This window comes from Schistocerca americana, chromosome 1 (assembly GCF_021461395.2).
Source record: "Schistocerca americana isolate TAMUIC-IGC-003095 chromosome 1, iqSchAmer2.1, whole genome shotgun sequence".
In the NCBI taxonomy this organism is placed as follows: Eukaryota; Metazoa; Arthropoda; class Insecta; order Orthoptera; family Acrididae; genus Schistocerca; species Schistocerca americana.
Window position 1 is genome coordinate 256,730,392 of NC_060119.1, and position 23,316 is coordinate 256,753,707.

Here is a 23,316-nt window from a genome sequence, read left to right on the forward strand (position 1 = left end):
ACGTATTGTACCTTATAGACATTTGCCCATCCACTCATTACTCGCGCACGCTTTGGCGATTCCCGTAAGAGTTTGGGCAACCTGTGCGCATTCGCACAGACGAAGGTCAATAGCTGGGTAGCAAGCGTGCAAGGGATAAGTCCCTGCAGTCGCGCTATTCATCTGTGTCCTCGGTGGCTCAGATGGATAGAGCGTCTGCCATGTAAGCAGGAGATCCCGGGTTCGAGTACCGGTCGGGGCACACATTGTCAGCTGTCCACATCGCGGTATATCAACAACACCTGTCGGCAGCTGAGGTTGTCAGTTAGTCATAATTTATTCCAGGGAAAAGCTGCACGGTCAACAACAGTAACCGTTCTTTCGAGAACAAGTGACTGTCTTCGTATATATATAGTTCTATATTGGCTATCTGTAACTGGGATTAACACATGAAGGATAATTTTGGCTCTAGTTTCCCAGCATCGTCGTAAATCATGTACAGGAATCCAAGAAAGGTCTGCAGTTGCCTCACTAATAAACGTAACACATTGTTGGAGCATAAACGGTTTTTAGCCCTGTTGCAACCTACATCCTTCTGAATCTACTTAGTGTATTCATCTCTTGGTCTCTCTCTATGATTTTTACTCTCCACGTTTCCCTTCAGTACTAAATTAGTGATCCCTTGACGCCTCAGAACCTGTCCTCTCAACCGATCCGTTCTTCTAGTCAAGTTGTACCACAAATTCCTCTTCTCCCCAGTTGTATTCAGTGCCTCCTCATTAGTTACGTGATCTACCCACCTAATCTTCAGGATTCTTCTGTACCACGACGTTTCGAAAGCATCTCTTCTGTTCTCGTGTAAACTATTTATCGTCCACGTCTCACTTCCATACGTGGCTGTATTCCACTTCCTTAAAAATAGCAAGTATACATTATATATTCTCTCTACTTCGACCATCATTACTTATTTTCCTTCCCAGATAGCAAAACAAATCTACTACTTTAAGTGACTCATTTCCTAATCTAATTCCCTCAGTATCATCTGATTTAATGCGACTACATTCCATTATTCTCGATTTGCTTTTGTTGGTTTTCATCTTATATCCTCCTTTCAGGATGCTGTCCATTCCGTTCAACTGCGTTTCCTGATCCTTAGCTGTCTCTGACAGAGTTACAATGTCATCAGGAAAACTCAAAATTTTTGTTTCTTCTCCGTGGATTTTAATTCCTTTTCACAATTTTTCTTTTGTTTCCTTTACTGCTTGCTCACTATACAGGGTGGTCCATTGATTGTGATCGGGCAAAATATCTCACGAAATAAGCGTCAAACGAAAAACCCACAAAGAACGAAACTTGTCTATCTTCAAGGGGGAAACCAGATGGCGCTATGGTTGGCCCGCTAGATAGGGCTGCCATAGGTCAAACGGATATCAACTGCGTTTTTTAAAAATAGGAACCCAATTTTTATTACATATTCGTGTAGTACGTAAAGAAATATGAATGTTTTAGTTGGGCCACTTTTTTAGATTTGTGATAGATGGCGTTCTAATAGTCACAAACATATGGCTCACAATTTTAGACGAACAATTGGTAACAGGTAGGTTTTTTAAATTAAAATACGGAACGTAGGTACATTTGAACATTTTATTTCGGTTGTTCCAATGTGATACAAGTACCTTTGTGAACTTATCATTTCTGAGAACGCATGTTGTTACAGCCTGATTATCTGTAAATACCACATTAATGTAATAAATGCGCAAAATGATGTCCGTCAACCTTAATGCATTTGGCAATACGTGTAACGATATTCGTCTTAATAGCGAGTAGTTCGCCTTCCATAATGTTCGCACATGCATTGACAATGCGCTGACGCATGTTGTCAGGCGTTGTCGGTGGATCACGATAGCAAATATCCTTCAACTTTCCCCACAGAAAGATATCCGGGGACGTCAGACCCGGTGAACTTGCGGACCCAGGGTATGGTGCTTCGACGACCAATCCACCTGTCATGAAATATGATATTCAATACCGCTTCAACCGCACGCGAGCTATGTGTCGGACATCCATCATGTTGGAAGTACATTGCCATTCTGTCATGCAGTGAAACACCTTTTTGTAACATCGGTAGAACATTACGTAGGAAATCAGCATACATTGCAGCATTTAGATAGCCATCGATAAAATGGGGGACAATTATTCTTCCTCCCATAATGCCCCACCATACATTAACCCGCCAGAGTCGCTGATGTTCCACTTGTCGCAGCCATCGTGGATTTTCCGTTGCCCAATAGTGCATATTATGCTGGTTTACGTTACCGCTGTTGGTGAATGAAGCTTCGTCGCCGGCCGCGGTGGTCTAGCGGTTCTAGGCGCGCAGTCCGGAACCGCGCGATTGCTACGGTCGCGGGTTCGAATCCTGCCTCGGGCATGGATGTGTGTGATGTCCTTAGGTTAGTTAGGTTTAAGCAATTCTAAGTTCTAGGGGACTGATGACCACAGATGTTAAGTCCCATATTGCTCAGAGCCATTTGAACCATTTTTTTTTTTTTTTTTGAAGCTTCGTCGCTAAATAGAACGAGTACAAAAAGTCTGTCATCGTTCCGTAATTTCTCTTGTGCCCAATGGCAGAACTGTACACGACATTCAAAGTTGTCGCCATGCAATTCCTGGTGCATAGAAATATGGTACGGGTGCAATCGATGTTGATGTAGCATTCTCAACACCGACGTTTTTGAGATTCCCGATTCTCGCCCAATTTGTCTGCTGCTGATGTGTGGAATAACCGTGACAACAGCTAAAACACCTACTTGGGCATCATCATTTGTTGCAGGTCGTGGTTGACGTTTCACATATGACTGCACACTTCCTGTTTCCTTAAATAGCGTAACTATCCGTCGAACGGTCCGGACACTTGGGTGATGTCGTCCAGGATACCGAGCAGCATACATAGCACATGCCCGTTGGGCATTTTGAGCACAATAGCCATACATCAACACGATATCGACCTTTTCAGCAATTGGTAAACGGTCCATTTTAACACGGGTAACGTATCACGAAGCAAATACCGTCCGCACTGGAGGAATGTTACTTGATACCACGTATTTATTACATTTGTGACTGTTACAGCGCCATCCATCACAAAGCGAAAAAAGTGTTCCAACTAAAACATTCATATTTCTTTACGTACTACACGAATATGTAATAGAAATGGGGTTTCCTATTTAAGAAACGCAGTTGATATCTGTTGGACCTATGGCAGCAACATCTAACGTGCCAACCACACTGCCATCTGGTTTCCCCCTTCAAGCTAGACGAGTTTCGTTCTTTGTAGTTTTTTCGTTTGATGCTTATTTCGTAAGATATTTGGCCCGGTCACTATCAATGGACCACCCTGTATAAATTGAATAACATCGGGGATAGACTACAACCTTGTCTCACTCCCTCCTGAATCATTGCTTCCCTTGCGTGTCCCTCGACTTTTGTAGCTGCCATTTGGTTTTTGACCAAATTGTGAAGAGCCTTTCGATCCCTGTATTTTAACCCTGCTACCTTCAGAATTCGAAAGAGCGGCTTCCAGGCTAGAAACGTAGGTTTGCCTTTCATTAACCTGTCTTCTTATTTAAGTCGTAGGGTCAGTATCCTTGTGTGTTCCAACATCTCTACGGAGTCCAAACTGATCTTCCTCGAGGTCGGCTTTTACCAGTTTTTGCATTCGTCTGTAAAGGATTCGTGTTAGTATTTTGCAGCCATTACTTATGAAATTTTTCACACCTGTTAACACCTGCTTTCTTTGGGACGGAAATGATTAAGTTCTTATATATGAATAGGGATACGAGAATCATATTCAGCAGTGTGTGTGAGCTGGTACTCGATATCGAGAGACAGTATAGAAGCATATCACGTATTATGTGTCTGTGGAAACAAAAATGCGGCAAATGACATTTGGATCTTGCTGCCGGTGTCAACTAAAGTCGCAGTGTGTACTAGTACATCAATACACCTGTGCGATTCCGTATTCTGCTATAATCAGTTGATTTCTTGACGAAGACAACAGTGAATATTGTCGAAAGCTCTGACTTCCACAGAGAATTAACGTTACAGCTGCGGTGACAATATATAATACAATATTCATTATCAGTTGTGGAAGCAGTAGGAATATGCTTGCTAAGGGAATATAAGAGAGCAGATTACCATTTCGTTTTCCTAAACATTCCTTAACCATTCGCATTATCTGATTTTCTTGTTCTGATTATGGATTACTGCGTCTAACCTACATACTTGCTCACCTGCATATTGCGTTCACACGGAAAAAAATCTATATCTTTATCTTATACCGTAGAATGATCCACATCCCCTCGTACACCCTCAGTTAAGCAGTTTACGAAATCATAGCTGTGGACCTCGACCGTCTAGTGTAATGAGACGCCGTTCAGCCCTCTCGCTGCAGCTCTCGACTCCCATCTCGACAGTCTTCTACAGTCACAACTGCGAAAGACGGAAACAGAATTTGGTAAACTGATTTTTGCACTCATACCTTCAAGTTTTAGGCCTGAATCGACAGCTCGGTTTCAGACGTTTTGCATAAATGGTGCCTACAAATGAGCTGTTGGTTTTCTTCAACAAGGCGGTGACGTTATCAATAACTTTCCAGTTTCCTTAGCGATATGTGTTTTCGTTAAGAGAAGGAAGCGAAGACTGCTCATGAATATGTTTAAAGATCTTATCCTAGAGAATTATAGCGTAGGACTTGTTTTACTGCAATTACCTAGACGAAGATGGCGTGCATAATGGCCAAAGTATGTAGTGATTATTGGTGCAATACTATTGCCCTCTAACACTTTGAGTTTTTTTATTGGCCAGAAAAGTTCAGAATTAATAAAGATAAAGACACATTCCTATTCCTGTGCACGTAACGTGTAATTACCAACCACTGATTGCATACGAAAGCCTTTGCAATTAAAAGATACAGGAATGTATAAATTTCCCAGGAACACAGGATATAGAGTTGTTCTCAACTTGTTTGATTTTAGTACTTCAGTAAAAATAGGATATATTGGGTATAAAAGCAGATGTTGCTGTTGGTGATTAGGGAGAGAGTACCGAATAACATTACATAATTTGAGAACTGATGATTATAGCTACTGGGACTGCTATATTTTTAGGTTGGTTACTACCTCCAAGTACATCTGGCAAAAGTAAGCCATTAATCCTTATGTTACCGTAGCCTGGAGGTCAGGTATTGTGTGGTTGCCAAACAGCTAGTCTATATTGACAGCTGTTGTCCACTTAATGGTGCGACATCATGTCGTAAGGTTTGTGAGAAGTCTCTTCAACGCAGAGAAAAAAAAAACCATGTACATCTCAAGGGACCACAAATAAAAATATCTGCACTTATACCCACTAAACAAAGTATATCAGCATTACAGTTTTCATTTAATAAAGATAAAATGTTCTTTTCCTCATTCAAGTAAAGGAAATGAAAAATTTCGTGCTCTGTTCAGTACTCCACCATTTACTTTACTCCACAAGAGATCGCTTCATACACATTAACCCAATTTTTGGAAAAGCTAGCACAACCTCAGAGGAAAATCACATCTCAATTATGGTAGAGGTTTTACATGGAAGGAAAACCGACTGCGAGAGGATAAATCCGGCAGTAAAACCCTTATTTCCAAATAAGCTAATTGAATGGTGACATTATAAACCAAACACAATATCTGGGAAACCAGATTGGGGAACCTGTGTGAACTGACTGACAGGTATAGCACTTAGGCACAATTGTATTGTGCGATGTTTCATCACTTTCTTCGTTAGTGTCATGTGTATGGCAGGTTTCATTCCCAACGAGTCCATGCCTCGCGCACTGTCCTGTACGGCCCACGGGATAGTGCTGCGGACACTGGGCTGCTATTGCAAGCTAGCTCTGCTCATGGTATTCACTACTCCAGCACGTTGTCTTCGCTGCCTCACGTCTGGCCTCTGTCTGCAACTTCCTGTCACTTACGAGAAGATATTATGACTTTTCATTTAGTGTAGAATTTCATTCCCATTGTATTTCCATGGGTTCTCTCACTAACAGAGATTCTGTTTGGTTAACTTGGGACGTTTCTTACGTGTTATTTAGCAATTAGGCAATATAATTAAAATTATGTATTAAGAGTAAACATATTCCGTATTTTTGTTGCTGTCGTATATATTGTACCAATTATTACAAAAAATTAAAAAAAAGAACAGATAACTGCGAGTAGGACTCATCCTCTGAGGGTTCGGTACAATAATATTCAGGCACATAGGTAGCTTATCTGTATGTACACTGAAGCACCAAAGAAACTAGTACAGGCATGCATATTCAAATACACAGATATGTAAACAGGCAGAATACGGCGCTGCGGTCGGCAAGTGTCTGGTGCAGTGGTTAGATCGGGTACTGCTGCTACAATGGCAGGTTATCAAGATTGAAGTGAGTTTGAACATGGTGTTACAGTCGGCGCACGAGCGATGGGACACAGAACCTCCGAGGTAGCGATGAAGTGGGGATATTCCCGCACGACCATTTCACCAGTGTACCGTGAATATTAGTAATCCGGTAAAACACCAGATCTCCAACATCGCTGCAGCCGGAAAAGGATCCTGCAAGAACCGAACCAACGGCGACTGATGAGAATTGTTCAACGTGACAGAATTGCAACCCTTCCGCAAATTGCTGCAGATTTTAGTGGTGGGTCATCAACAAGTGACAGCGTGCGAACCATTCGACGAAACATCTACGATATGGGCTTTCGGGGCCGAAGGCCCTTTCGTGTACCCTTGATGACTGCACGACACACAGCTTTGCGCCTCGCCTGGGCCCTTCAACACCGACATTGGACTGTTGATGACTGGAAACATGTCGCCGGGTCGGACGAGTCTCGTTTCAAATTGTATCGAGCAGATGGAAGTGTACGATTATGGAGAAAACTTCATGAATCCATGGACTCTGCATGTCGGCAGGGGACTATTCAAGTTGGTGGAGGCTCGGTGATGGCGTGTGACGTGTGCATTTAGAGTAATATGGTCTCCTGATATATCTAGATACGAGTGTGACAGGTGACATGTGCGTTAGCATCCTGTCTGATCACCTGCATCCATTCATGTCAATTGTGCTTTCCGACAGACTTGGGCAATTCCAGCAGCACAATGAGGCTCCCCACATGTCCAGAAATGCTACAGAGGGCTCCAGGATCACTTATGCAGACCACCAGACTCCCCAAACATGAACATTACTGAGTATATCTGGGATGTCTCGCGGTGTGTTGTTCAGAAGAGATCTTCGCCTCCTCGTACTCGTAAGGATTTATGAACAGCAGCGCAGGATATGTCAGTTCCCTCTAGCCCTATTTCACACATTAGTCGAGTCCATGTCACGTCGTGTTGCGGCACTTCTGCACGCTCGCGAGGGCCCTTCACGATATTAGATAGGTGTCTCAGCTTCTTTTGCTCTTCAGTGTACTTGATAAGTGGGCTTGCGAGTATCAAAATACGTAATAGAAATGCCGTTATCTGGTTTAGCAGGTAAAATTTCGTACACCGTAAAGGGGCCGAAGAATTTGTCATAAATATCAACTTGATTCCTCTACCTGTTCCTGAGAAAAAGGAGTCTTAACAGACAACGACAGGGATGAACAAAGTGATCCTATACCTATTACACTGAGGTACAGAACCCTAGAAACACTTAAGAGCATACTGTAAGTGGGTAGAGTTTAGAATATGGAAAAACAAATACTACAGTGAAGCTCAAATATATTCTCGCCTGCTAAGTTGACGGAAATAAAAAATACAGATGGACAGATACAGAGCTTTGAAGATGTCCACAGGAGGTAATGCAACAAAGACAACAGCCTGACCCATTAAGTAACCACAGTACACAACACGCCTGGCTGGAGAAGTACCGGTGCTGCGAATTGTGTCCACAGGCAGGGCTAGCCTGGCAGGTTGCACTCAGTCCCAAAGCTCGACGAGCCAGCCGGCCTGGCTTCTATGCAGTACTAGTAAACCCCAGTCCCTGATTCCTTAAACAATCGAACTCCCGTGTATAAAACGTCACGTCTCCCGAACTCTTTGTCGTACAGTGATATGATTTTGCAGGTAAATTTAGTCGCATACGCGAATATTGTATGAGATGTGTATTGCGAATAGTGCCAGTAGACAAGAAGTAATAAATTAAAAAGTCGTGTCTGAAGCTGAAGTTTTACTGCATCAACAGCTAAAATGTAATAAGCGATAAACGTTTTTCATGTCATTGTTTGAAAGGAGTTGTGAGGGAGAAAATGTTTCATAAATCTTTGAAATTATATGTGAAGTTTGTTGGAAGCCGAGCTCATTCTCAAGTACTGCATGAATATGGCCTGGATAATTTGTGTTCCGTGACTTAACCTGCCTCAAGACATATACAGGTTGTAACTGTACTACTTGACTTCTTGTGTAAAACATTTAACACAAGATTTCAGCTCTAGATGAGCAGATTATGAGAGCCGTTAAATTATGCAAATTCTGTCAGTAGCGGTATTAATTATTATTGAAAATCAAACCTCTGTTGCACTACAAGCCGTTAGACATGCAACATACGAGTGTGAGCGTTCTGCATGGACGAGGCCGCAGACGCCTGGACTGCGCGCGATTCCGGTCAGTGATCTTTGTTTGGCAATCGATCAGGGTATAACCAATTGCGACATCATCATGTTTTAGACGAGGAAGGGCCAAGACCGAAATCGCCTGAGCGTTGCCTGTTGCAGCGGACCCCCTGGCGCGCATCGAGCGGCCCACGCCGTCGTCTGCCATCGTGCGCTGGTCGCCCACCAAGGAGGAGCAGCGGCAGCGGGGCAAAAAGGGCATCTCCGGTCAGCTGGTGGTGCGCTACGACGTGGACCGCGACGCCAGCCCCAACCAGATACTCGTGAGTCTCCGTAATACTCGCTAACTCCTGTTTGTCCCATACCAGTCTCACAACTCCAACCGAAAAAGATAAATTAATAATAATGTAATGTGTATGAAATCTTATGGGACTTAACTGCTAAGGTCATCAGTCCCTAAGCTTACACACTACTTAACCTAAATTACCCTAAGGACAAACACACACACCCATGCCCGAGGGAGGACTCGAACCTCCGCCGGGACCAAAAAGAGAAAACTCCAGTACCTGCCATTCAGGATTTAATTTAATGTCTTGGCCTCATCCTGCTCGCCATATGCGACCTGTACTTACTCTTTTCTGAAGATACATCACAGACTCACGAAGGTGGAAATCGAAAATTGATGCTAAGTAAGAGACATGAATCGAGTATGAAATTACTTTACTGATTTCCAAGTGCGACGGTTCGCAGCCCAAGTAACCTTCTCATTTTACATCCTACGATACTTGTTAGTATTAATACACTTGCCATGTAACATAAGTAAAACTGCCGGTTCGAATCCTGTCTCGGGCATGGATGTGTGTGACGTCCTTAGGTTAGTTAGGTTTAAATACTTCTAAGTTCTAGGGGACTGATGACCTCAGATGTTAAGTCCCATAGTGTTCAGAGCCATTTGAACCATTCATGTTGTGTAATATGACACAACGCATTGGTACCCACTTCCTTTCATAGATGCGCAGAGACTCTACGGGCAACACCAATAAAATTCAAGTACACTTGTTCAGGTTTCAGACTGGAGCTAGATACTTTGGTGGTAAGGTATTCAACAAGCTCCTGTCTAACATCGGGCAAGAAATTGGGAATCCCTACCAGTTAAAAAAGAAAACTGAAAACTCACTTCATTAACCGTTCTTTCCACGTATTATCTGAATATTTGGCCAGAACTAATTTATCACTCTGCAGCGGAATTTGTGCGGGTATGAAACTTCCAAGCACATTAAAATTGTGTGTCGGACCGAGACTCGAACTGGGGAGCTTTGCCTTTAGCGGGCAAGTGCTCTATCGACTGAGCTACCCAAGCAGGACCCAGGACTCGTCTTCACAGCTTCAACTCCGCCAGTATCTAGTCTCTTGCCTTCACAGAAGTTCTCCTGCGAACGTTGCAAAATCAGCATTCCTTTCTTCCAGGAGTGCTTGTTCCTTAAGGTTCGCAGGAGAGCTTCTGAATTCTGGAACGTAGCAGACGAGATACTAGCGGAATTGAAGCTGTGCTGAGGGGTCATAAGTCGTGCTTGGGTAGCTCAGTCGGTAGAGCAATTGCCCGCTAAAGGCAAAGGTCCGTTCGAGCCTCGGTCCAGCACACTGTTTTAATCTGCAAGGTAACTTCACCTAAATACGGGGACTGACTGACTTAAAATGCCTGTTACCTAGGTGGCAACTAGCAGTTTTGTTATAAAGTTGTATGCTAAATAATATTGTACTACAAATGGGACTCAGTTTTACAAATACAAAAATATTTTCTTTGAAAAATGTCATTGCAATAAAATAAATAATAAGCAACTCATAACAAATAAACTACAGCTATACCATGAAACTAAGGAGGTAACAAATTCTTTCAACGTAGCACCCTTACACCATTCCCTGATTTTTCTCTGAATTTTGTTCCCTGCTCAAGGCGCAAACGAAGTGGTTTATCACGTGCCACTCTCCATCATGACGTCTGGTGTATTGCTTTAATTATGGTACAGGAGCGGAGCGGGTGCCAATAAGAAAATTCCTGGAAGATTAAAAATGTGAGCCAGACCCAGACCGAGACTCGAATTCGAGACCTTTGACTTTTGTGCGCAAGTGCTTTACCGACTGAGGTATCCAGGCAAGAATCACGAGAGGTCTTCACATCATTACGTCCATCAGTACCTCATCTCCTACCTGCAGAGTGAAAATCTTACTATGGAAACATCCATCAAGCTGTGGCGAAGGCATGTTTCCGCAATATCCTTCTTTCTAGGAGCGCTAGTATTGCAAGTTTCGCTGGAGAACTTCTGTGAAGTTTGGAAAGTAGGAAATGAGGTAGTGGTGAAATAGGGCTGTGAGGAAGGGTGGTGATTCGTTCTTGGGTAGCTCAGTCGGTAAAGTACTTGTCCACAAAGGGCAGTAGTGACTCAGTGTGCGAGTCTCGATGCGGCATACTCTTGCCAGGAAGTTTCATTGTACAGACTACTTGTTCCATTTCTTAGTATACTACTTACATTTCACCTCACAAAAATATCACCTCTCGTCTACACTTATAAGACAACTCATATCAATTTTACATTAAGATTAAAATTTACATTATTCTGCGAGGTACACAGTATAGTGTGTACGCGAAGGTTTCCCACTCACTAAACTCAGAAAACAATCGATTTGCCACATTTCAAGACAAAACTGATGATCACTTCGTAGCAGCGGACTTCCCCGCTACTGATGTAACATAGCGCTCAAAAATAAAGTGCTACATCGACGCAAAGCAGTTTGCCATTGTCCTGCCAGTTCCCACTCGTGTGCAGGTGAGCGAGGACGGCTACTTCGTGCACTTCTACGCGCCTCCCGGCCTGCCGCCGCTGCCCAAACACGTCGTCTTCGTGCTCGATGTCAGCGGTTCCATGATGGGCCGCAAGATCGAGCAGCTCAAGGCGGCCATGCACACCATCCTGGACGAGCTCAACGCGGGTGACGTCTTCTCCCTGATCCCGTTTTCTAATGAAGTTCAGGTAAGGCGAATCGCGAGCAGTTATTCTCAGATGGTGCAAAATTACGTTATGAGCTACTGATGGACGGCTGAATGCTTACAGTACGCTCCCGAGGGCTGTAATTAAATTTTTTGCAAGTGAATGTGGATAAATTGTTGAAGGGACACATTTTAAGCTGTAGTACCCAACATTAATATGTTTCCTAGACTTTCCCATTCCCATTCGCATCCTCTAACAATTTTATTTGCAAGTATGTAATACTTAATACGGCAACAGTCGGCATTCACTGGATTTAGAACGTTTTTTCTTCCGTTTGTTCATGGCAGTGGCATCGTGCACCTTATTTTTATTTTATTAAATTTTTTAGATACATCAGTCTCATGTCTTTACATAAGCACGGGAGGCTCTCACAATATCTACACCGATCATCAATGAAAATTATCATATATAAAAATATATGTATGTATGTGTCTGTACCACACCTCCTACTGTATGAGTGGATACATTTCTACCAAATTTGATACACACATATGGGAAGGGCTACTGTGGGGGGATAAGAACCACTTAGCTACCATAGGGGTGAGGGTGGAGATGGAATGAGCTGGCAACCTGTGACCTGTACGTCACGCTTCTTGTGCAAGTAGTTTTGGAAAGCTTTGCTGAGAGTATGTGTATTGCTGAGCATTGAGCATGGCGAGCATGGGCGAGCAGAGAGATAGAGAGAGAGGGGGGGGGAGGAGAAGGAGGAGGTGGATAATGAGAAGGGTGAGGATAAGATGGATATAAAGCTGAAAGGGGGAGATAGGCAGTCAGAGAAACGAAGGGATGTGATGGACAGATAGAGATGGAAAGATGAGATGGACAGAAAGAGAGAAGAGAGGGGGAGTTGGACTGAAATATGGGGAGTAGGAGATAGCTAGAGCCTCAAGGAGAGCATGGACAGAAAAGGAGGAGGTGGACGGAGAGAGGGGATGGAGGACGAGATGGACAGAGAGAGGATGGAGGAGGAGATGTACAGAAGAGGGGAGAAAATGAGATGACACAGAGGGTAGAGGAGGAGGTGGATTTTAATTTGCGGTACGAGGAGATGAGTGGAGAGTGGAGCAGGATGAGATGATCTAATAAAAGATCGGAATAAATAAATACACACGCAATGTCGCTGCTCAGCAAGCCTCCTATACATTCATTCTGCTATTGTACTTGTTGTTACGGTCTCCATTCTGAAGACTGGTTTGAGATCTGTATATCAGCGACCCTTTCAGTCTTTGGATACTACACGGTTATTCATAAGTACCTTTGTCGTTTCAGAAGACAACTGTAGGAAAATTACAAGAAATACAGAAAACAGACAAATACCAACGGACAGAGCAGCTCTCCAAGTTTTAACTCACATTACATGTGCTCATTGTTTGTGACGTGGCAAGTGAGAGTACACGCGTGCAATTCACTGAAGTCACTACTACTACTACTGCTGCTGCCCTGGAAGGTACAACAACAGAAGTGCACTTTGTCAATATGTTCATTTGTTTGCCTATCTTTAGGAAAAAAATTATTCGATACAACAACAAGGGTTGTATGCATGTTCTCACACTGCTGTCCCCTTCTAGTGCCCTCTGCATCACCGCCACGGCATGTACTACTAAGCGATATTCCACTCATAAGTGCTATTATTCTGCTTGTCTTTTTTAGTGCAGTCGTCTACTGAAACTCTAGAGATGTTTATGAACAGCTCTGGGTTGTAATGTGCATCAGTTTGAATCTGTTTATTGAAACCTTCATCTTCCTCTAAGATATTTATCCTGCACACATTAATAAATTACCAAACTGACTATTCTTTGAAGCTGTAACAGAACAGCTCTCAAACAGTGTACACTGTCCAATCACACTATTGTGACGCAGTTTGGACTGCAGCAGTACTTGGAGTAAGAGTGTCAGTGAGGTTCTGCAAGATACTGTCAGGGACGTGGAGCCACGCCTACTCCAGTGGCGTGGCCAGCTGCGCTGGTTTTCTCAGTTGTGAATCCATTGCGTGAACAGTGGTCCCAAAAATACTTGATTCTGTTTAATTATGTGGAGTTGGTTGGTTGGTTGGTTTGGGGGAAGAGACCAAACAGCGAGGTCATCGGTCTCATCGGATTAGGGAAGGACGGAGAAGTCGGCCGTGCCCTTTCAAAGTAACCATCCCGGCATTGGCCTGGAGTGATTTAGGGAAATCACATTTTGTGGAGTCTGGCAGCCAGAGAAGTGCAGGTAAACTCATCCTGGTGCTCTTAAAAACCACACACGTATACGGCGAGCCGTGTGACACGTTGCGTTATGCTGCTTGTAGATGCCATCGTGCCGAGGAAGAGCAGACTGCATGTAGATACGGATATGATCCCCAAAAATAGATACATACTTTTGTTGATTCAGTGTGTCTTCAGAATGACGAGATCACCCAGGGAATGCCACCACTCAGGGAATGCCACGAAAATATTCCACACACCATAATACTCCCTCCTCAGGCCTGAACACTTCCGATGATTCTTGCGGGAGTGTTTGCTTTCAGCCGTTTTACGCTGTACATGTCATCTGTCCGATGGAGTATAAAAAGTGACCCATCTGAAAAGGCCACCTGTCGGCACTCAGCGGACGTCCTGTTGCGTTAACTGCGTGCGTAGACCACGCTTCGTCGCAGATGAACAGCAGTCAGCATGGGTCTATGATCCAGGGACTGCTGCAGAGGCTCAGATGCCGAAGCGTTTGCTGAACGATTGGTGAGGTGACACTATTGACAGCGCTCGGTTACTCGGGAGGCTCAGTTGCTCAACATTTGCACTTCCACTCGCCCGTACGCATCTCCGCAGCCGTCGTTCAGCGCTGTCATTTGTGGCTCGTGGTGCACCACAGTTACCTTGCCGGCGGTGTTGCATAGCGCCATTTTGCAATGCACGACATTCTTTAACCATGGCGCCACGCGATCAATTTACAAACTTAGCTGTATCGAAAATGTTTTCACCCTTGGTACGAATGACAGTGATAATTATTTTTAATTGTCTTTCGAGATGTGCCCATTCAGTCACTCAGTAGTTAAACGTCATTTATGTTGATACGAACGTCAGGACAACGCAATACCCAGTCACCGAGAGGAAGAAAAGTCTGACCTGGCCAGGAATGCAACGCGGGCACCTACGCTTAGCAATACGCTGCACTGACATAGTAGCTACCGAGATGGGACCCGATTGATCAGGCAGTTTTCTATGTTAGATAAATCGTTCCGTTTCCGCAGTTTGACAACGGCTGCATTGCTTTCCGCGTCCTCCCTCCCGTCAAGCTTTAGATACCCTCCACTACTAGTGCTTGCCACCTGCCGTCTGTGAGTGGTTATTGGATGTGGATGTCGAACATAGGTGGTAATGTGACTCGACCGTCTATAATATACTACACGATCTATTTCCAGAAATGTCTGTTGGAAAGTATAGTTATCAGAATATAAGAAACACCAAGTTAAAGTAAAGCTAAATGCCTCAAAAATTAAATATCGTGTGCTATTGCTGCAATATGTTAGAAAAACGTCCAATTATATTATTGCAGTGTATAGGAACACATTTGAGTTTGTTTCTCATCCGAAAGTTCAATTAATGCAGTCAAGTTATCGGGGCTCGATGGGGCGTCGATATCTATTAATAATATGTGATCACACAAAAAATACAAAAATTGCATAAAATTATTTCCAAAAAAATAACGTGCACGAGAGCATATAAAAACAAAGCAAACGAATTTTATAAAATACTTTTATACAAATAATGTAATTCAGTAATTAGTGGATACAAATTTGCAATGCCGATTCATCACACCAATTTACTTACGACACAACTAACGAAATGTGGCAGTATATTCACTTTTACACTTGAGACAGCAAATCACACTGTATCCGTTTGCTCACAATCGTCCTGCACTGACAATAAATAGCTAGAACAACACGACCTACGGAAGTGCAAGAAAATGACAAAAATGTACCGTCATTTGACTGTACAAGTTACCAGGTGTAACACATTACTTTTGACATAGTTATCAGCCACTAATTATGTAAATGGATCTTTCTGAAACAACAGTGGCTCGTAATTCATGATTAGAGATCATGACAAAGGCAACAAATTTAAGTTCGGGATAAAATGTTCCCTACGAATAAAAACACATCTAACTGTAATTTGAAGCACTGTAGGCTCCCATGTAATCTCTACAAAGTTAGTGAGTGGTCAGTCTCGAAATCTGAATTGGGCATAACTGACGTACGGTAGTTCTTTGGCGTGTTACTGTAGCTGTTGGTATGTAGAAAGATGTTATCAGCGCGTCCCATTTCGTCGTTGAACAAATCGTCAGTTGCTTAATTGCGTTGCATCTCCTTGAGCATCTTCTCCACACAAATAATACTTATGGTATTGCTCATTTACAGATGCTCACCATTCTGTCACACGACCATTAGTTTTCCTATCTAGCCACACATCTCCTGCCCCGTATCTTAACACAGCATACTGTTACTGCCAAAGTTCTACAATTCTCTATAGACCACTCCAAAATTAACTTTTCAGTATAAAGACTTTCATTTGTTTAAGTCCGATTTACAAATTCTTAAACTTAAGTATTTCAACGAATTACATAAACAAATAATAGATGGAACAGCAAACATAATTCTGAAAAAGTAAAAGTGAAAGTAATATCCGTGAATAGAGTCCTAGTGTTATAATATGTCAGGTTCTGTCCTATCAACCGATCTTTTCTTTTACTCACGCTGTGCAGAAACACATTTTTCTTTCGAGTTCAGTTAAGTAGTTACTCATTATTTGTTCAAAATTTCCATTCAGTTTTCTACATTGTTCTGTAGCACCACATTTCAGAAAGTTTCAACTGCCCTTTATTGCACAAGACGTATCGCCCATGTTTCTCCATAGATACTTCTTCCTGTTCCATTCTCAAATAGAATGAGGTAGAACCACTGTCTTCACTGCCTATAAGCCTCAGTACGACCTCTAATCTCTCACCTTACGTTCGCGGTATTTACGCAGAATGTGCGTTGGCGGCAGTAGAATTGATCTGAAGTCGACCTCAAACGCCGGTTCTCTAAATTTCCGCAATAGTGCCTCACGAAAAGAGCGTCGTCGTCCCTGCAAGGAAGTTCACTTAGCATTTCTTTACTCCTTGCCAGCTGACCCATCCTTCCGGTAACGAATTTAAAGCACGCCTCTGAATTGTTTCGATGTCTTCCTTTAACCTGACCTAGTGAGGATCGCAAACCCTTGAGCGATAGTCAAGAATTGGTCGCACTAGCGTTCTATACGCCGTATCCTTTATAGATGCGGTATGCTTTCCCAAAACTCTCCCAATGAAACGAAGTCGAGCATTCGGCTTCCCTATTACCAACATAACATGCTCATTCCATTTCATATCGCTTTGCAATGTTACGCTTAGGTATTTAATTGGTGTGACTGTGTCAAGGAGCTTGCTACTAATGCTGTATTTGAACGTCGCAAGATTGATTGTCCTGCTCATCTGCATTAACATACGATTTTCTACAGACAGAGAAAGTTGCCATTTATCACACCAACTAGAAATTCGTCTAAGTCGTCTTGTATCCCGCTACAGTCACTCAAAGACAACACCTGGAAATACACCATAGCTTCACCGGCGAACCGCCGTAAATTGTTATTCACTCGCCTACTACATCATTTATCTATATAAAGAGTAATAGCGGACCTATCACACTTACTCGGTGAACTCCTGACGATACTCTTGTCTTTGATCAACACTCACCCTCCAGGACAACGAAATGAGCTCTGATAGTTAAAAGGTCTTCGAGCCCTCATGAACCTGGGAACCTTGTAGGTGAGCTCGGACCTTCGTTAACAGTCTGCAGTGGAGCACTGCGTGTGAGGCATTTCTTAAATCTAGGAAGATGGGATCTGTCTGTTACCCTCCATTCATGGTTTTTAGCATATCACGTGATAAAAGGGAGAGTTGAGTTTCACATGAGCGACGCTTTCTAAATCCGTGCTGATTTGTGAACAGTAGGTCGGGATATAGGATGGGGGGGGGGGGCGGGGGGGTCAATTTCAGGGGGTGCCAAATTTATGTTCTTGAAGAAAAAAACCTTGTTTCATAAAGCGCCTAGAATCCAGCCTACGTTGGTCTATCGATTATTCATATGATTTTGAAACGCATCCCCGTTGGTTTTTGAATATTTTTGAACACATTCTAAGTTAATTTCTGAACGAATAATACGTTGATTTTTGAATGCGCGCATAGTGTACGTGATGTCTCTGTCAGGGGAATCCCTGTCGCATCTAGAAATGAAAAACATTCCCGCAGACAAAAGTGGGCGAGGCTAAACAAGCTGAGCCGATTAAACCGGAACGGGTGAATGCCAATCGCTGTTTGTTAATGTGGTTGACTAGGTGTGGGAATGAGTAGCGTTGTTATAATTACTATCGAAATCCATAGAGCCAGACTATCAGAGTGAAATAAACGACTAACAGGAATAAAAGGTAAGAAAGATTACATGTTAGTCTTATCGGTGTATCCAAGAAAATGAAACGTTGTCGGAAAATTTTTGCCATATCGCTACACTACTAAGGGCCAGTTGTATAGTCCCTGGTTAGCAGCCACTTAAGTTCTGTTCTCGGAATAGAGCGGCAAACTCGTTGCACAGATATTATGTGGAAGAATATGACGATTCCAAATTTATATAAAATTTCATACTGCTACTTTTCGATCTCATGCTTGAGAAACTGGAGCGCGTGAATGAAATGTAAAACTGTTTTCTGACATAAAACGTTTTGCTTGTCATGGGCCTAACAGGCATTTGACACTGGTACTTCATGAATTATATTCTGTCGTATTATTTTAAATGAGGTAGATAAAAATGTCCATTTGTGCCAAAACAGTCTCGTTTATTTGGAGTGTGTTACAATTACTGTAATATTAGAAAGACCCATTTCGTTTTATCTGGCAGACAGTGAAAAAAAGGACGTAATGAAATCGAGAAACCACACCAGTGTTGCATACTATTCGTATTAACCAGCTTTCTCGGTATTAAACAATTACACTTTAACTTTTAATGTAGCAAAACGTTTGACGAACTTTGACGAGATAATACATTTTTTCGCAGAAAAGAAAGCACGCCATGTGAAGCTGTATTAAGGTTAGAGAGGAAAAAATTTTGCGACCTAAGGATTGAAGAAATGTGTACTGTCTTGCTTTCCTCTTGTCTTTACTGGTTTTATGCTTCCTGCATTTAATTTCATGACACACAAAAGAGAAAGTTATGAGCTAATAGGCAACAAAGAGTGCAAATTTTCTCAAGAGCTCTTATTCTCCCGGTCACAGATAATCCCACCCAGTATTAACTGTGAGTTCTTTTTAAAGAGGGGGCTGGATGTCAAACCGGACAACTGGAAGCAGGAGAGACACCACAGGACAATTTAATTTCCACCGTCATAAATATAGATTTGATGGCTTCCATTACAAGATATACACGGTAGAATTCCATAGAGCGAAATACAGTGACATGGGATAGAAGAATGCTTTGTGAAGACGCTCGGCACTGCACTTTGGTACACTTAAGACCAAATAAATGTCTTAAATTTCCTCAAACAAATATGTCTTGTATTCAAACTATTTAGAAAGATGTGCCCTAAAAATGAACATATTTTTGAAAAACCGACTTTTTAAAATCATTATCATCCTGTCTCAAACTCTCGAGTGGGGGGGAAGTGCCACCATCAAGTTTCTGCCCAAGCACAGCAAATCGGAAAATTTCGTACATCCGGGGCTAGTGAACAGAAGTTTCTCTTTCTCGAGGACATTTATTATATTCTGAGAATATGTTCAAGAATTCTGCAGCAAACCGATATTAAGGATACTGGTTGGTAAATGTGTGGGCCCCGTCACCTGCGCTTTTATCCACCTCCTACGATTTCACCTGGGCGGGAAATTCGCAACAAAGGCAAGCAGAGTAAGAGATCAGCGCCGAAAGGTATTGTAAAACTGAACTGGGATTCCATCTGGACATGGCAACTTATTCATTTTCAACTCTTACAGTTGCTTCTCTACGCCAGGGATATCTATATTTATGTCCTCCATGCTAAAGTCAGTGCCACTTCAAACGACGGTATGGTTTTGCATGAATGATACCTTGAACGTGAAATTTTACTCGGTGTCAGGGAACAATACAAACAAGTCTCACCAGAGAACACTTTTTAATATTTAAAAATCTCCTTTACAGAAATGATTTTCTTGTTAAGAACAATCTGCATTTTCTGTCCTCTTTATTTATGCTTATATCAAGTATTTTTCCGCCAAGATTTTATTCTGTCACTTTCTAATATAATACTCTCAGCATCGCCGAAAGCAATTTTACAGCGTTTCAATATCCTTGTTCCACTTTTCTTGATGTTTATTTTATGGTTTGTTCTCGTTATACATGTGTGAATATATACATATTTTGGGTCTATGAGTGAATGTTGTAAACGCTTATTTGGGGTGAGACTCAGATGGTGATCCTCGGTTGCAGGTATGGCATCCAGATGTGACGCTCACATTTGAAGCTACGTCCCAGGAGATTCTGGACCCCGTGTTCAACTCCAGCGCTATCGTCGAAGCCACGAGTGAGAACATCGCCAAGGCCAAAAGCTGCATTAACTCCTTTGAAGCGATTGGGGGTATGTACTAGTCTAGTATAGAATTTCAATCATACAAAAATCAGGATACAATGAAGCAATTTCACTTAACTATCAGATATCGCCTACTGTGTTTTCACTATTAAATTTTTGTCAAAACATGCTTTTCATTAAATAAGCAATACACAAAGTCAGCACAGAAACCCCATTGTCTCTATGTCAAACGTGGAGCTTTCAATGATTAAAAACGGTTCATTTCGCCTCAAACGATTCTTGCATCTCGTCCTTGAAGCTTCCATGATGTCGGGCGGAGTCCCATTCCCCGTCAGATTCCACACACACTTACGGTCGGTTCACACTAGAGTGCGGTGCGATGGCGTACTGCAGCAGCAAACGCTTTCCGTAGCTTCAAAGCGGCACGCGGAATTGGCGTTCTCATCCGAAACGGCAATCAGTGGTAACCAGTGATAGACGGAACAGAGCTGTGAGTGGAGAATCAGTGACAGGCGGTTAACAAATGACCTCTCAAACATAGGTAAGCACGACAGTATAGTTCAGAATGGGGAGTTAGAACGTGTAGCTATGGCAATTGTAAATTCGATCATGTTGGTCGAATATATTGTGTTAATGACTGCTGCAAGTGTGACAGTTTATGTGATTCACAATACCATGAGACTATATGAATGAAAGACATTGCTGGGAGAAGACACACAGTTCTTCATTTTTTAAATATATCTTATTTCATATACATACATCAAAAAAGTTTTGCATCACCCCGCTTCCCAAAACTCCTGAAGATAGTCGTTGACTGAGGATATTGTATCACACACACAGTCCCTTTGACTGTTCAGAGATGCCACTAAACCCGCCCAAAGATGTAAACAACCATACATGAGCAGCGCCTATTAGACGAAGGGATCCGACAGCCGGTCAGTTCCAGTCATTCCACGAGGAAGGAGGTGCACGGCTCGTGTTGTCTGTAGTTCAACCATGCCTAGGCGGTCAGTACCGTGGTTCCATCACGTCCGCATTTTTACTTTGTGCCAGGAAGGGCTCTCAACAAGGGAAGTGTCCAGGCATCTCGGAGTGAACCAAAGCGATATTTTTCGGACGTGGAAGAGATGCAGAGAGACAGGAACTGTCGATGACTTGCCTCGCTCAGGCCGCCAAAGGGCTACTACTGCAGTGCATTACCGCTACCTATGGCTCGGAGGAACCCTGACAGCAACGCCACCATGTTGAATAATGCTTTTCGTTCAGCCACAGTACGTCGTGTTACGTCTCAAACTGTGCGCAATAGGCTGCATGATTCGCAACTTCACTCCCGACTTCCATGGAGAGGTCAATCTTTCCAACCACGACACCATGCAGAGCGGTACAGATGAGCCAAATAAACATGCCGACCGGACCGCTCATTATTGGCATCACGTTCTCTTCACCGATGAGTGTCGCATATGCCTTCAAACAGACAATGGTTGGAGACGTGTTTTATAGGCAGCTCGGTCAGGACGAACGCCTTAGAAACACTGTCCAGCGAGTGCAGCAAGGAGGAGGTTCCCTGCCGTTTTGAGGTGGAATTATGTGGGGCCGACGCACGCCACTGGTGGTCATGGAAGGCGCCGTAACGCCAGTACGATACGCGAATGCCATCCTCCGACCGATAGTGCAACCATATAGGCAGCATATTGGCACGGTAATCGTCTTCATGGACGACAATTCGCAGCCGCCATCATGCACATCTTGTGAACGAATTCCTCCAGGATAATGACCTCGCTCGAGCAGAGTGTCCAGCATGTTCTACAGACATGAACTCTATCGAACATGTCTGGGATAGATTGAAAAGGTTTTTTATGGATGACGTGACCCACCAACCACTCTGGGGGATCTACGCCGAATCGCCGTTAAGGAATGGGACAATCTGGACCAACAGTGCTTTGATGAACTTGTTGATAGTATGCCACGACGAATACAGACATATGTCAGTGTAAGAAGATGTGCTACTGGGTATTAGAGGTACCGGTGTGTCCAGCAATCTGAACCACCACTTCTGAAGATCTCGCTGTATGGTCGTACAACATGCAATGTGCGGTTTTCATGAGCAATCAGAAGGGCGGAAATGATGTTTATGTTAATCTCTATTCCAATTTTGTGTACAGGTTCCGTAACTCTCGAAACTGAGGTGATGCATAACTTTTTTTGATGTGTGTATTTCGTTATTTATGTTTCCTGGTTTACCGTTAATGCAACTGGTGATTTATCATTCGTAACTGTACCTTGTCTCATTAGACAGTAATAAAATCTAAAAAACTGACCACTCTAGAAGAAAAATTTTCGATGATTCACAGTACAGCTTTTAATGTTCCGATGTGCAGTATGTGCGTTCAGTTGGTTGCTATAAATAGTGCATAGCTTTAATATCGTAGGTATTTGTTCAGAATTTATGTATCTGATAGCTGCTTTTCAATTTTCGTTGTGTGAACCACACATATTTTAGCCACTCAGCTAGTGTTACTTATTGAAACAGTCAATGAAGCAGTGGTACTATGCTCAAGTCTTTACTCAAACTTTCATTAACGTATGATGTATCATTATAGGCAGGATGGAAACGAAACCAGCACCCACCACAGTAATATAAGTTTACATGCCTATTAACACCACTGGTGATGAAGAAAATGAAAAAAAAAACGAGACAACAGAAGAAACTGAGGCCTTAACAGAGAAAAAAAATTAATTTTAGTGGAGGACTAAAATTTTATAGTAGAACAAGGACGGGAAGGAAAAACTGGAGTGAGGGAAAGGATTTAAAGAGGTAACCATGTTATGGTTTTTTGCCGCGAGTCGATTTTATTGATAACTAAACTTGGTTTAAGAATCGTGAAAAAAGGATCACTTAATATATCGAGATCGGACCTGGATAAATTGCAGAGTTATTCAGAATCTCAAAGAGAGCATTAAATAATGACTGGCTGAAACTGGAGATAGGAATGCACTACAAGACGAATGGGTAGTTTTAAGAGATGATATAGTGAAGGTGGCAGAGGGTGAAAGTGGAATAAAGTACAGTAT

The 23,316-nt window shown here is 42.7% G+C and overlaps 1 protein-coding gene across 2 annotated transcripts in view; it reads left to right on the forward strand.

Moving 5' to 3' along the window:
- LOC124564066 (inter-alpha-trypsin inhibitor heavy chain H4-like) overlaps positions 1-23,316 on the forward strand; it is a 158,094-nt gene that overhangs the window by 39,155 nt on the left and 95,623 nt on the right. For both annotated transcript variants that reach the window (XM_047130991.1, XM_047130995.1), the window contains exons 6-8: positions 8,751-8,911; positions 11,414-11,617; positions 20,145-20,292. In XM_047130991.1, coding sequence (XP_046986947.1) covers positions 8,751-8,911; positions 11,414-11,617; positions 20,145-20,292 — 513 coding nt within the window. The remainder of the gene's footprint in view (positions 1-8,750; positions 8,912-11,413; positions 11,618-20,144; positions 20,293-23,316) is intronic.